This window comes from Sus scrofa, chromosome 3 (genome assembly GCF_054392235.1).
Source record: "Sus scrofa isolate SSC_HxYL_T2T_F1_AM1 chromosome 3, Sscrofa_HxYL_maternal_Yorkshire_Landrace_v2.0, whole genome shotgun sequence".
NCBI lineage: Eukaryota > Metazoa > Chordata > Mammalia > Artiodactyla > Suidae > Sus > Sus scrofa.
In genome coordinates, this window is record NC_139385.1 from 57,910,683 (window position 1) to 57,924,665 (window position 13,983).

At 54.9% G+C, this 13,983-nt stretch overlaps 2 protein-coding genes across 13 annotated transcripts in view; both read right to left on the reverse strand.

The window, feature by feature from the left end:
- The window catches only part of KCNIP3 (potassium voltage-gated channel interacting protein 3), a 93,440-nt gene extending 88,387 nt beyond the window's left edge, over positions 1-5,053 (reverse strand). The window contains exon 1 of the mRNA XM_021087060.2: positions 4,914-5,053. Within this exon, the coding sequence (XP_020942719.1) occupies positions 4,914-4,928 (15 nt within the window). The 5' untranslated portion in view covers positions 4,929-5,053. The remainder of the gene's footprint in view (positions 1-4,913) is intronic.
- Positions 5,054-7,906: 2,853 nt separating this feature from the next.
- The window catches only part of PROM2 (prominin 2), a 32,852-nt gene continuing 26,775 nt past the window's right edge, over positions 7,907-13,983 (reverse strand). For 8 of the 12 annotated variants that reach the window (XM_085018450.1, XM_085018449.1, XM_085018455.1 and 5 more), the window contains one exon: positions 12,101-13,947. The gene's annotated coding sequence lies outside the window, so the exon portion shown is untranslated. Of the gene's footprint in view, positions 8,211-12,100; positions 13,948-13,983 lie in introns of those variants that run through there. The other 4 variants (XM_085018456.1, XM_085018452.1, XM_021087069.2 and 1 more) reach the window with 1 other exon arrangement.

The window sequence follows — 13,983 nt, forward strand, 5'->3', positions numbered from 1 at the left end:
GCTGGGCAAACTTGGACAAAGTACTTGACCAGTCTGAGCCTCAGTTTACTCACCTGTAAAATGGGAATAATGGTATGCCTTCACAGGACTTAGGAAGGTTAACTGAGGCAACAGATAGGATGTTTCCAGCAGGAGTGATGAGCACTATTCTTCACCCTTCTGGTGCCAAGTGAGGGTCCAGCTGCCCAGTGCCAGGGGCAGGGCCAAACCCCCGGCCCCGCAATGTCAGCAGGGAGACCCAACTTGCTCTGCACAGCTGGCCACACTGAATCACCTGGGAGCTTCCCCACCTCTGCCGCCCCACAGCTGCAGGTTTGACTCCGTGCCTGTGCTGCTCTATTTTGATAAAGCCCTTCAGTTGATCTGAAAGTGCAGCTAAGGTTTAGCATGCTTATCCCCCCCAGAGAGGAAATCCTGAGCCTTGCATGTGGGAGGCAGTGGTCTGGGGTTCGAAACCTCCCTCCCTCCCGGGGTGGGGGAGGCCTGAGGCCAGAGCCTGGGGGAGTGGGAACTACTGCCTCAGACGTGGAGCTGCCTGGCACCCTGACCCTTTCCCCCGGGACTGCCACAGGCTGGCTTGCTGAGCACCCACCCGTCCTCGCTTGCTCTATTTCCATCACTTGGGACAGATGGCAGGAAGTGGCAGTGGGCGTTGTGTCGTGCAGGCCCCGAGGATTTGGGATGGGGAGGCTTTGGGGAGCCTCGCTTCTCCACCCACCCCTGGGCGGGCACCGACAGATGCCAGCCACGCAGCTTCCCTCCTGAGCGGGGAGCTGAGATGGTCATGAGTTCCTGCAGAACTCACATGTGTGCGCGCATGCACGTGTGCCTGGGCCCCCGCCCCTCCCACAGCCCTGGCACGGGGGAGGGGAGCACTGAGTTGTCCCTGCCCTGCCCCTGATGGCTGCCACCTCAGCCAGAACACAAGCTCCTCATCTGCCCCTGGCTGCCCAGGCAACAAGGGCTTCTCATCACCTCAGGGGTGGACTCGAGCTGCTCATTGACAACATTCTCCTGTCGGGGTGCTAGCTCCACTCAGTCATGAAAAAATAGTAACATTCATACTCCCACCATGCTTGGAGCTCTCGCTAGGCTCCTGGAGCCGTGCTAAGCAGATCGTGGAGGATCTTATTTAGCTAGGAGATCGATAATATTTTCCCCAGGAAAATGAAGAGACCATGAAACAGAGAAGCTGAAAAACTTGTCTGAGGACACACAGCTACCAGGCTAACAGCTGACAAGGTGCAGCCGTGTCATCTCTGTGGCCACCTTAGTTCCCGGCCAGCCCACCAATTCCAAATGATGGGGATGGGCTCTGTGATATGTTGGGGGGGGCTTTTATGTGAGGCCAGCTGATCTGCATCATGGCAAAACAGCACTTTTGGCAGTGGCCCCACCTCTACCCCCACCTCCACGGCTCAGCACAGGGAGGCTGGCCCAGATGGGGAGACAGAGGCCCAGGAAGGGGTGGACCATGCCCAAGCTCGCAGAGTCACCTGGGCAGAGTTGGGGCTAGAATTTGACTCTCTGGGGTCACTGCCTAGAGGGCCCATCTTGAGACAGAATCTTAAATCCCGGCCGGGCCCAGGGGGTCACAGAGCGTGGCATTAGCAGCAGGACTTGGATTTTCCCCTTGTCTGCCCTAGGGGCATAAACTGGAAGGAGGGGTGGCCAGGAGGCGACCAGGCCTGGGCCAACTCTCGGCTGTCCTGCTCAGCTCAGCTCAGCCCCCTCTCCAACTCTGGCACCTGCAGGTCCCCTTGGTTCTCTCCCTGTCACATGGCTGCTCTGTGGCTCTAGGACGTGGGCTGATCACAGCTGACAGATGCACCTGTTTCAGAGAAACATCAGTCAGCTGGGGGGGTTGGGGGGAGTGTGGTGACTCACTCCACAAGCATCCTCCCTCCCTCCCTCTCTGTCTCCTTCCTGCCTGGGGCCGGAGGACCAGCTAAGGAAGAATTGCCAAGTTCTTGGCCCATCTCTTTTCTTTGCCTTGGAAACCAAGATTGCCCCTCTCCCTCACAAAGGCCACATTCAGGGCTCTGCAGCTGCTCCTGGGTGTCCCCAGAGATGTTCCTGGGTGAGGTGGGAGAGCAGATGGGCCCCAAGCCAGCCCAAGTCAGCAAAGCAGCTCCCACTCTTGCAGAAGATTGTGATAACGAGAGGGCTCCTGATATCCTTTCCTTTGCAGCTCTGGACCCACAGACCAGAAAAGGACTGTGGCTGGCTCAAGGTCATGTGGCTAATCCAGGGGACATGGCCAGGGGTGGGGTCTGACTTGTGGGCACTCACCAAAGGGTCAGAGGGTGCAACAGGCCACAAACCCATGGAGCCAGCCCCCAAATGGGATGGGGCACGTCCTCAGCTGCCTGGTTACAGGCACACCCCTCTCTTCCTGTAGCCTTCCCCCAAGCCCTAGGGAACTGAGCTTTGGAGTAAGAGAGAGCAGAGTTCAAACCCAGCTGTAACACTTTGTACAGCTGGCAGGCTCCAGTTTCCTCATCTCTAAAGTGGGTACAATACCAAGAGCTACCTCGGGGGCAGCATGGGGGTCCAGGAAGATCACGCAGGTGCGGGGCCTGTTGGGAAGACCATGGAAGCAGGAGCGGCCACCTCAGGCTCCCACCCTTCAGCCCGGACTTTGTCCCAGGCTCCAGCTGGAGAACAGTCAGAGCCACTTCACTACTCATCTCGATTTGGGGCTTGATTTCTATCTTCAGAAACAGAGGAGAAAATTAGGGCCCACCTCCCACGAATGCCCTGCAAGAAGCTGGGAACCTGGGCAGGTAGAGGGTGGACATGCCAGGCCATGAGGACCAGGTTGGTAGCCCACACCTGCTGCAGCCGGCCATGGGTTCTGTTTGCTCCTTTCTCATAAGAGCTCACGGAGTTCATGTCCTGTCTGCACAAGCCTTGCCACCCCTAGGCCTCACATTTGCACAAGGGGAAGTGGCAGTGCCTACCCGCCCCCCGCCCCCGGGATGTTGTGAGGATCCACAAATGACAGTGACAGACAGCAGAGGGTGGGTGAGGGGGGCCGACTCCCAGCCTGTGCTCTGTGCTCTGTGCCATAGTCCCTATTGCCGCTACAGAGGAAGGTGATTTTTCAATCTCCCAGCCGACCTTGGAGAGGCACCGGGTAGTGTCACTGTCCCTGCCTCACCAGGACCAGAAGGTGTAGGACCAGTTCCAGTCTCTGGCCAGGTCAGTTTCAGGAAGGCCACCAGCAGGCACAGTGACAGCCACTGGGGCTTGGTTATGGTGGAGGGCAGTGTGGAGTCACAAGGGCTTCGGGAAGGGCCAGATGCACCTGCAGGACTTGAACCATTCATTCCACCCCCCTGGCAGGGACAGGGAGTAGCCTCCTGGCAGGTAGGGCCAGCACAGGAAAGATAGGAGGACTGTCCCCTGCCCAGGGACATCTGCATGCAGCCTGACTCTAGAAATCCTACCTGAGTGCACGCAGCTTGTGCTTCACAGGCCGCTATAGGTGGTCGCATGGCGTGGCTGTGCATACTGCATGCTTATGCTGATGCCTGTGGATCCATGAGACCTGTGCTTGCCGCAGCATGTGTGTGCAGTGACCACACAGTGTGTGAGCCTATGACAAGGTGCTAAGTTTCTCTCCTTCTGTCCTACCAGCCTGAAGGTTGCTGGGGAGATTTAAGGGGACAGGAGATAAAATACCTCTTCCACATGCCCTGTTGCCAGGCTCATGGGGTTTCATGTCATCAGCTCTACCCATTCTCCTGGCACCCTTGAGAGATGGACCAGAAAGACCAGGGGTGGCCTGTGGTCTGGGGTACGGTGGCCTGGAGCCAGCAGCCACAAGCCCACTCTGGGCTGCTTGTCCTCGTGGGTGACAGAGGCGGGCATATATCTCTAGGGGGCTGGGTAGGGGAGACTGCCAGATGCCAGCCCTGTATCCATTCTTCCTTATTCACAAAACCTTGATTTGAGGTGGGTTTTTCCTGCCCTTACTTCTTTCTATTTCCTGTGTGTGCTGGCTGGAGCTCCAGCAACCATTTTGGACCTTAAGGTAACCTCAAGAATGGAAGCCAGTGAGACAGATGGATCCTGAGAGCCCCTGCTGAGACAGATGGAGCCTAGTCCCTGCTGACTGTGGGGCCTCCGTGCCAGCCCTCTATTACCTCCCTCCAAATTTTTTCAGCATGACAGAGAAACACAAGCAACCTTGTTCAAAACCACTGTTATTTGGGCTGTTCTGTTACAAGCAGTCAGATCTAATTCTGGTGTTTCTTCTTCCTTCCAAAGGAAGACTGTTTCAAACATGTGGGGAGCTGACAAGGCATCAATACACATTTTCCACGTATTGACTGTATTCTGGGGGACAGCTTATTTTCCTTCCCTTTGTTTTTCTGCATTTCATTACTCTTCATCCTTCCCATCACCTTGCCACCATGTCCTGAACTCTATCCCAGGCATTCTCCTCACACCATCTCTCTCCAATCTCCCAACAGCCCCACAGAGTTGGAACTACCAGTATGTGTCCCAGGCAGGGGTCTCAGAGTCCTTTAGGAAGTGGGCATTCATTAATTACCTGCACTTATCCACCAGCCTTGAAACTTAAGACATCCTCTCCCAGCACTCACCCTTCCCCTACACGACAGCGGTGGGCTCAGGGTCAGCACCTGGCACCTGCCCCATAACTTAACCACGTGACCGACCCCAGGCTCCTCCTCCGCACAGACGCTTAAGGTCCAAAGGGGACCCCAGGAGTCTAGCCTCCCAGCCAGGGCACTCCAGCACTTACTTTCTTAAAAGCGACCCTACAGGGGACATCCGGGGATGGGGTCAAAGGAGGAGGCACAACAAGGCTCTCTGGTCCAGGGCAACCCCCAGAAGCCCCCGCTCCCCAGCCCTAGGCGAACGCCCAGCACCCCAGCTCCTACCTTTGCCCGCTGCATCCTGGGCGCTGGAGGAAACTGTTGCCAGCCTCCCCTGAACGCAGTCGAGGCGAACAGGACTGCCGCCACCGCCGCCGGGCTGGCAGCCGCCTCATGTTTGCTTGGATCCAGACGTAATTGTTACTGGCGGCTCCACGCCCGCCCCCTGCCCACCCTCCCTCCGTGCGCGCGTCTACACTACGCTCCACCCCCTCTGCTCTGCCTCCCTCCACGCTCAACCTCTCCGGTCTCTCGCTCTCATCTTTTCCGTCTCTCCCAGGCTCTCTGGCCCACTCTCCGTACAAATCGTTCCTAACATCGCCCTCTTGGCCTGTCGAAGTCCGGTTCTCTCAGTGTCCCCTCTTCCCTGTCACCAGGTGTCTCTGTGTGCCACCTCCCCCCAACTGTCTTTCTCTAACCCACACTCTCTCTGCTCCCCGACCTTGGAACAGGGAGGTGGGGGTGCAGAGAGCCCGGGCTGGGGGGAGGGGAGCTCAGGCACAAGTTCCTGTCCTAGTAGGGGGCAGGGCAGCAGTGGGGCCTGGAGAGCCTCCCAGAGCATTTTCCAGAACAGGCCAGCCCCTCCCTCATCCTACTGGCCCCTTCTTATGGACCCCAGGTGGCATGACCTCCCAGATGAGCTGAGGCCATTGCAGTCAAGGTGAGCTGCGGAGAGGGGGCTCCCTGCTGTCCCTCCAGCTACCCTACAGATGACCTCTGAGCACCCCTGGCATCTGGAATATCCTCCTGGTAGGGACATTCTGGGTGCTGGGCCCTCTCACCACCACCGCCACCACCACCACCCCCGCCATGGTGATGGCTACCATGGCACATTATGTGGGTCACAGGCAGGGGTCTTGCACCTGCTTCATCTATGCCCACCTTTACCCATCTCCTTTCACCGTTCAGGGGCTCTGCCTGCCATGGGAGAGCCCACCCCAGCCCTGAGCTCCTTAACACTCTCCAGGTGGCCTGGCATCTGTCCCCAGTGTGTGGGTCCGGAATGGGACCACATCAGGGCAGCTGAGGGACCTGGCCAGAGCTCCTGGTGGTGGAGGGAAGGAGTGAGAGCCCCTGAGCATCCTGGGGAAGGGGTCCCTTCCTGCCCCTTAGGAGGGCAGACTCCTGGGCATTTGCTCAGTCCCCAGGGAAACCTCCCAGGAGCCAGGTGCCTGAAACATCTGCCAAGTTTCCCTTTTCTGCACCCCGAGGAGAGAGCCAGCCTGTGCCACTGGTTCCCATGGAAACAGAGCCCTGAGACACCCCCTCCTCTGCTTGCACAGGAGCTCTTGCGTGCCCTTCTCCATTTTTTTGTTTTGTTTTGGGGGGTTTTTTTGAGGCAGCCAATCAGCTTCAACTTTCAGATCCTGGGCAGGAAAAAAATAGTCTGGAGCTGTTGACCCATGGAGGGAGGAGGACTGTTTCCTGAGCAGAGGTGGCCCAGGGTGTCTGGCCCGGCTGGACTTCCAGGCCCGCCTGGGCCTCACACTGGGCAGCGACTCAGAGGACACTGGATGCCCCTCCTGGCTGCGCACTGGGAAGAGGTGAGGGCAAGCCCCCTGCAGCTGTCAGTCAGGGTCAGAGTAGAGGCTGAGCTCCTTGAGAGCCTGGGGGCCTTTCACCTGGTGACCTTGGCTCTGAGCAAGCAGGGACTTCCTGAGCCTGCTGAGTCCTTACAGTGGCCTTGGGAGGGAAATGTCATTATCTCTGCAGCTGATGAAGGTTAGACCCAGAAAAGCTAATGGATTTGCCCAAGGTCCTAGGTTAGAAAGTGACAAAGCCCTAAGTGAGCACAGGCCTAAAACTGCACACACACACACCCCACCCCCGCCCGCCCGCCCCATGCTCCATACATGGGCTTGGAAACTTGCCAATCACGCCACCCAGGCCAGGCCTGGCCTTAATTATGGCCTGGTCTGCGGGGGTGGAACCAGAGAAGCCCTCCCCCACCCCAGGTTTGCCCTGAGGGCTGAGCTTCCATTACCCAGAGAGGCTTTCCTTCTGAATTAACAAGTTTATGAGCTTCAGCTATAATGAAAGGAGGCAGCTGCCCTCCCCTGGGCCCCTACACCCTTGGGCCCGGGGAACCTCCCACTGCAGCTGCCACCAAGGGGGTCCTCCTCCTAAAACACACTTCGAAGGGTGCCCCACCGTGCTCTTTGCCTCTCATCCCCCCACTCTCGGCAGGGGCTTTTCTAGAGCCCTCCCAGCTGGTCCCGCACAGGCCCCTGGGGATGGCAGGAACGAAAAAGGACAGGAGAGCAGGGCTCCCCACCTGGGCCTCAGTGGGTCCAACAGTGGTGTGGGTATGCGGGCAGTGGCAAACCCTCCCTGAGACTGTATGGGAGTTTCCAGAGATTCTTTGGCCATGCATCAGCCCCAAGGACCTTGCCTTGTCAGCCATGAACCTCAGCATGATGGGCTTCAGCTATGGTTTTCCTCATACTGGGGGGTGGGGAGCCCGAGGATGAGGACATCTGGAAGGGATGTTGGGCTTCAAGACTCCTTCAAGGAGCTAGAACCCAAAGTCTTTGACCAAGGCAAGAATGACCAGACCCTTATCATCACCCCACCCCATCTCATTGTAATGCTCCCTCCCCCACTTAGAGTAACCTGCCCTCCTCCCTTCTAGGAAAGGTACACAGCCCACTCCTCACCCCAGTCCTATAGGGGGTTTATGTACCCCCAACCAACCAGCAAGTGTATCGTAAGACCCCTCTTTCCCCAACCAATCAGCAGGTCAGCAGGTTATCAAGAGACCGCTCTTCTCCCTGGGCTATAAAAACAGACACAACCATGTACTTGGCATTGGCTCTCCCTGATCATCAGGAAGTCATCCTGCTGCACTTGCAGTGTTTCTTATTCAATAAACTCTACTTTCTCTCCACCTCACCATGCTCAATAAACTTCTTTCTTTTCACCCTGATACAAATCCAGAAATTCTTTTTTGATCCACGTGCACAAAAGGGGGAAGGAAGGGATCATCTCAAGCCTGGAGGAAGGTTGAGTTTCCTTATGTTACAACATCTGCATATCTGCATATATCACTTTTTTTTTTTTTTTTGCATACATCACTTTTGAGAAGGCAGTGGCGAGCCACCTTAGCTGCCTTGGGGGTCACACCATCCCTACCCACAAGTCTTGGGGTCTTCTGGACTTTCTTTGATTGTTGCTCACAGTCCGCTCCACTCCAGGCCCAAGTTCAAATCCCTCCTCCTCAGGTAGTTCAAACCTGGCTTCATGGAGTCCTCAGCTTGCATCTTTTTTCAGACCCTTTCTGGCCCCAGTTCTGCCTGCCGCTGGCTGAAGGGCACAGAGAGTCAGACAGAGGTGCTCAGTATATTTTGGGGTCCCACCAAGTGCCCCTGTTGATGAAGAACATCTCCTCTAGGTGGAGGTGGGTCTCACCAGGCCTGTGGAGGCCCCGAGAAATGTCTGTTGCCCCCAAACAGCCCACCCCAGGACGCCATGAACATGTCACCATGAGCCAGCACAGCTGTGCAACTGGAAAGCCACCTGATGCAGCCTTACTGTGTGTCTTCCACTGGCTCTGGAACTTTCTTCCACTGCCTGACCACCTGCAAGGTGGAAAGCCAGCAGGCCCGGATGTACCCGCTACAAAGATACAGTGGTTCACTTCACAGCACACAACAGTCTCAGCTCAGGTTGAGGCCTTGGTCAAGGTCAAGGCCAGCCCTCCTGCTGGGTAGCACCAGCCTTCTGCCAGCTCAGTGAGGTGGGGCCTCATCCTGAACTGCGCTCTGGGTCTGGCAGAGGATTGAAGCTACTGCTCTTGCTCCTGTGGGCACCTCCATGGGTCCTCAGAGCCTTGCCATCATCAGGCACCTCCCTGTCTTCCTTGTGCCCGGGGTATGTTACTTGTGCACATCAGTGGGCCTCGGAGCCCCAACACCACAGGCAGCTCCGCCTTCCCTCAGCTGGGGCCGTCCACCCTCCATTTAGCCTCCATGCTGACCCCCCTCACAGGAGACACTCATCTGGGTCAGCAGCCCTCTCTCTCCCTGGCTCTGCCAGCAGAACAGCCAGCCTGTCCTTGCTCTTTAGACCTTGTAGAAAGGCTGGGACATCAGGTTGCTGCAATTCTCACACTGCAGGGGATGCCGGGAGCTCTCTGAAGGCTCCCTTTAGTATTTTTAAGAATTTATTATTTTTTTTACGGCTGCACCTGCAGCATATGGAAGGTCCCAGGCTAGGGGTCGAATTTGAGCTACAGCTGCCAGCCTATACCACAGCCACAGCCACAGCCACAGCCACAGACACAGCCACAGCCACTCTGGATCCAAGCTGCATCTGCGACCTACACTGCAGCTTGTGGCAACATCGGATCCTTAATCCCCTGAGCAAGGCCAGGGATCGAACCTGCATCCTCATGGATACTAGTCAGGTTCTTAACGTGCTGAGCCACAATGGGAACTCCCTGAAGGCTCTCTTTAAAGTCTCTTCCTGGGAGTTTCAGTTGTGGCTTATCAGGTTAAGAACTCAACTAATATCCATGAGGATGTAGGTTTGATCCCTGGCCTCGCTCAGTGGGTTAAGGATCCCACGTTGCTGCAAGCTGTGGTGTAGGTCCCAAACACAGCTTGGATCCAGCATTGCTGTGGCTGTGGTATAGGCCAGCAGCTGCAGCTCTGATTTGACCCCTGGCCTGGGAATGTCCGTATGCCACAGGTGCGGCCCCTAAAAAGAAAATAAATACATACATACATACATAAATACTCTTCCTTTTGGCTTGATGTGAAGGGTAGGTCCCCCACCCCTCCCCTTGGGCTCAGCTTACCTCCCCCAAATCTCCCCTAACCTCATAGCTGACTCCTGGGTACCCTCAGCATGGCAGGTATGACTAAATAGGGCTCAGGCTGCCTAAAAGCTGCATCGCTGGCAGGCAAAGGTCAGGGGCTGGGTGGGGTCATCTCTGTGTACCCCCCCCCCGCCTTCCCCTTACCAGGTGCTGGGGTGTTCAATTTGTAGGATGGGTGACTGCTAGCTGCTCTGGGGGTGGCACATCCAGGAAATGCAAGGAAGGACTGGGGGCCACACAGAAGGGGCTTCATTCCAGCAGCACGTGGGGTGTGGACCAGGCTTCAGCCTCCTAGTTCAGTACCTGCATCCAGGCCTGGAGAGATGGGGCACTAGGAGCTAAGAGCAGAGGGGCCCTGGGTCCCAGGGTGAAAAGAAGGACCTGTCCTTGACCACTCAGAGCCAGGCTGCAGGCTGATACCCGAGAATTCAGGTATCACCTGAATTAAAAAGTGCCACCATTGTCAGTTGATTCTTTGGGGTAAGTTGCACCCTTTCCGCCTGGCCCACATCCAGTCCTGAGCCTTAGTTTTCTCAACAATAAATAGGTGAGTAACAGCGCCTATCTTGTAGTGAATTCGTGTGAAGTGCTTAACCCACTTCCTGATTTATACTCAGAGAACAATAAGTGAAACTGTTTGTCCCCTCAGGTAGCCTGAGTGGGTCCCTGGCCACACGGCGGGCCCTTTTTTACACACCTGGAGCCAGCCAGGACTACCCTGGCAGCCACCTGGCACCTGACTCCCTGACTCACGTGTCATTTCTTTGGCAGAATCTGCCACGCATGGCTCAGGGTCTTCTCTCTGGGATGGCCAGGCTGGCAGAACTCCCAGGGCCTCCAATCTGTCACCCCTCCTGCCACAGGGATAGGAGGGACACCTGGATCACAGCTCTTTGGAGATAGAGCCTCCCTCCCACACACCCACAGGGGATGTAGCTGGCATTGTGCCAGGATCAGGGCATCTGAATTCAAGGTCTGGTGGGGCTTCAACTTAGGGGACCCTGAATCAGCCACAGAGCATCTCAGAGCTGCCTCAGCTCAACCGTGAAACAAGGATAAGGATCCCCACCCCCTCAGGGAATGTCCTGAGAACAGATAGGACTGTGACCACAAAGGAGCTATGTTTCATACATAAAGTAGGATGAGCATTTTAGGATCCCCGTATTTTAAAGCTGGGCATATTTGTAATTTTCTTTTCTTTTTACAATACACCTGCAGCATATGGAAGTTCCTGATCCAGGGATAAAATTGGAGCTACAGTTGCAGGCCTACGCCACAGCCACAGTAACACCAGATTCCAGCCACCTCTGTGACCTATACTCATGGCAATGTCAGATCTTTAACCCACCAAGTGAGGCCAGGGATCAAACCCACATCCTCACAGACACTATGGTAAGTTCTTAACCTGCTGAGCTACAACAGGAACTCCAATATATTTTGTTCTGTGGCTATTTCTGTCTGTCACGTATAGAGTACCAGCCCCACCCCCAGGTTACCAGAGTTGACAGTGACACTCTCCAAACTGAGACCCTTTGAAAAGTCCAGGTTCAGTTGGCTGGGCCAAGGTTTCTGGATACTGAATTTAATGAGTGACAGCCTTTCCAAATTCATAAGGGGAAGATCAGTTAATTTCTTAAGGACTATTACTTCCGATCATGCTAGACTAGATAATTTGGACTAAATTCCCAGCTGAGGACAACTAAAAGCTGCTCAAAAAAATATTTCGTAGAGTTTGACTAGGGGCATCAGGGAGCAAAGAAGGCAGTAAAAAAACTAGAGTGTCAAGATCTGGGAAAAGAAGGAAGCCCAGAGATTTAAACCTGGCACCTGGGGCTATTTTCCCCCTTGGGGGTCTGCCGATTCCAGAAGCTACTGCAAAGATGCTGGGCAGAGCTCTTAACAGCCTCTGGGACTAAGTAGGTAAAAACTAGATCCACCAAGAGCAGGGGGGTACCTGGAAAATCTTTCATGCTTTGGGTTGGGACCCCTGAGGGTTAAGGATCTTGTGTTATCACTGCTGTGGCATGGGTTCAGTCCCTGGCCTGGGGATTTCTATATGCCATGGGTGCAGCTAAAAAACAAACAGACAAACAAAAAACAACCTGGTTTGCAGGATCCTAAGCCAACTCCCTGATGTAAACATAATCCTCAAGGAGCAAGATCTATGCATTCCATGCTTCAAATTATTTCTACAGGTTTTCAGAAAAAATGTCTGGTGCTCAATTTTTGCCAAGCATGTGAGGAGACAAGATCACACTAACAAAAACCAAGAGAAATAACAGACACTAGAAACAGACTCCCAGAGCCTCCATATTAGGGAGTTATTGGACTTTAAAATAACTATACTTAGTTTTCTCAAATATATAAAATACAGTTTTGATACAGAACTAGAAATGATTTTTAATAATTTTCTATTTCTATTTGTATCCCATCAATCTTATTCTTTAAATACAGGGTGCCACAGCTCCCCACACAGGGCAACAGATGAAAAGTAAGCCAAACATTCTCTTGGAAAAGCCAAAAAGAGGGAATTGTGTTACATTCAAGAATGCTTTTCTGAGAGTGTGCCTGCAATAGTGACAATATTGTATAGGCACCATCCCAATTTCTAGTAGCAAATTGGTTGCTGCAACTAAATAGACACTGCCTGAAACTTGGCAGATTACAATCTTAAGGGCTTTGCTCCTTTGAACAGGGACCCATCTCTCCCTTTGCTTGTATCTACCTAGACCCAGCTCTGCTCTGGCACAGGGCAGTCATGGAAAAAAAAAAAAAAAAAAAAAGGCAGCAGCTTTTGAGTATTTGTTTTGCGCCAGGCCCCTGCCATGGGATTTCCATACATGGTCACAACCCTATGAGGCACCTATGACTATTCTCCCCATTTATAGATGGAGAAACTGAGGTCTAGGGGCCCTCAGATCATGTTCAAGGTGCCTCAATTGCCAAACATTAGACCAGGATGTGAAGCCAGGTCTGCCTGCTCCCAGATGAGAGCCCCACTCCCCACCTGCTGGTTGCTGGGGTAACCCCTGGATGCCCACACTCAAAAGGAGGTCTTAGATTCTCTGCTCCAAAAACACACATTAAACACCAACCGCATCCAAGGCCCTAGCCTGGGAGAGCGGAAAGAGCCAAGGCTTAGCCAAGTGAGAACACTTTAATGGATCCCGGGTCCTATCCATCTCCTCCTCTCTCTTCTCCTCTTTCCCATTTCTGGAACTCAGGGTCCAGCACGCAGGGAGGGCATAGGGATGGACTGGGGACAGCAGTAGACCATGTGCACAGGATAGAAGGGACACAGTACAAAATTCTGCTGTGGCCACCAGATCTCTCCTGGGAAAGCTGGGTGGGGGCTTTCGAAAAGGCCTCCTTCTAGGGAGCCAGAGGGGAGCCCCGGCTCCAGCCCACGTTCCAGGTTGCTTCCCAGGGAGCCTGTGCTCAGAGAGGAGCCAAGGGACAGAGAGCAACGTGATTTGCAGGCCAAGGTACAGGCCTCCCTCACCGCCCACACTGGGGCCAGAAATCCAGGCCAGCCCCCATGGAGGGCCCCAGTCCCTGAGCAATGCAGGGCTCAGGGGCCATGAAGCAGAGTCTGCAGCCAGCCCAGGCCCAGGCCACCATGGCCCCTGGCCTGCTTGCTGGCTCTACCTGATTAATGTGGTTGGGCAGGAGGGGTGCCTGGGGGCCAGCAGGTAGCAAGATAAGGTAAAGAGGTGACAAAGGGGGAAAAGGGCTTTGGGGGGGATGTAAAGGCTTGGAAGGGGACAGAGAGAAGAGGGGCCAGAGAGGGGCCAGAGGAGGAAAGGGGGCAGGGAGCTTGGAGAGGAAGTGGGGGAGGGACAGAGGGACAGAGTAAGGGTGGGCAGGGCCTTGTCCCACTCAAGGGGCTGAGGAGGGGGATCCACCAGCAGAGAAAAGGCTCATCCTGGCACTGACACACTGCATAAGGAGGATAAGGGAGAGACACCTGGAAGAACCTGTTGGCTCTGAGCCTCTACTGACGTAAAGTATGTTTGTGAGAATGAATGAAAGAGTCTCGAGCAGAAAGAGGTGCCAAGGGAACAGCAAGATGGGGTCAGGTAACAGGAATCGGGGGACAAATCCAGGCCTGGATGCTGGCCTGGGCTTGGGCAGCAAGAGCAACAGAAGTCCTCTGGTCCAGGCCAAGGCAGCCCCGGGCATCACCTTGCAACTGACAAGTCTCCCAGTTCTGGATTAAGACTGAAGGGGAGGGAGGGGAGAGACGAGCTCAGGCCT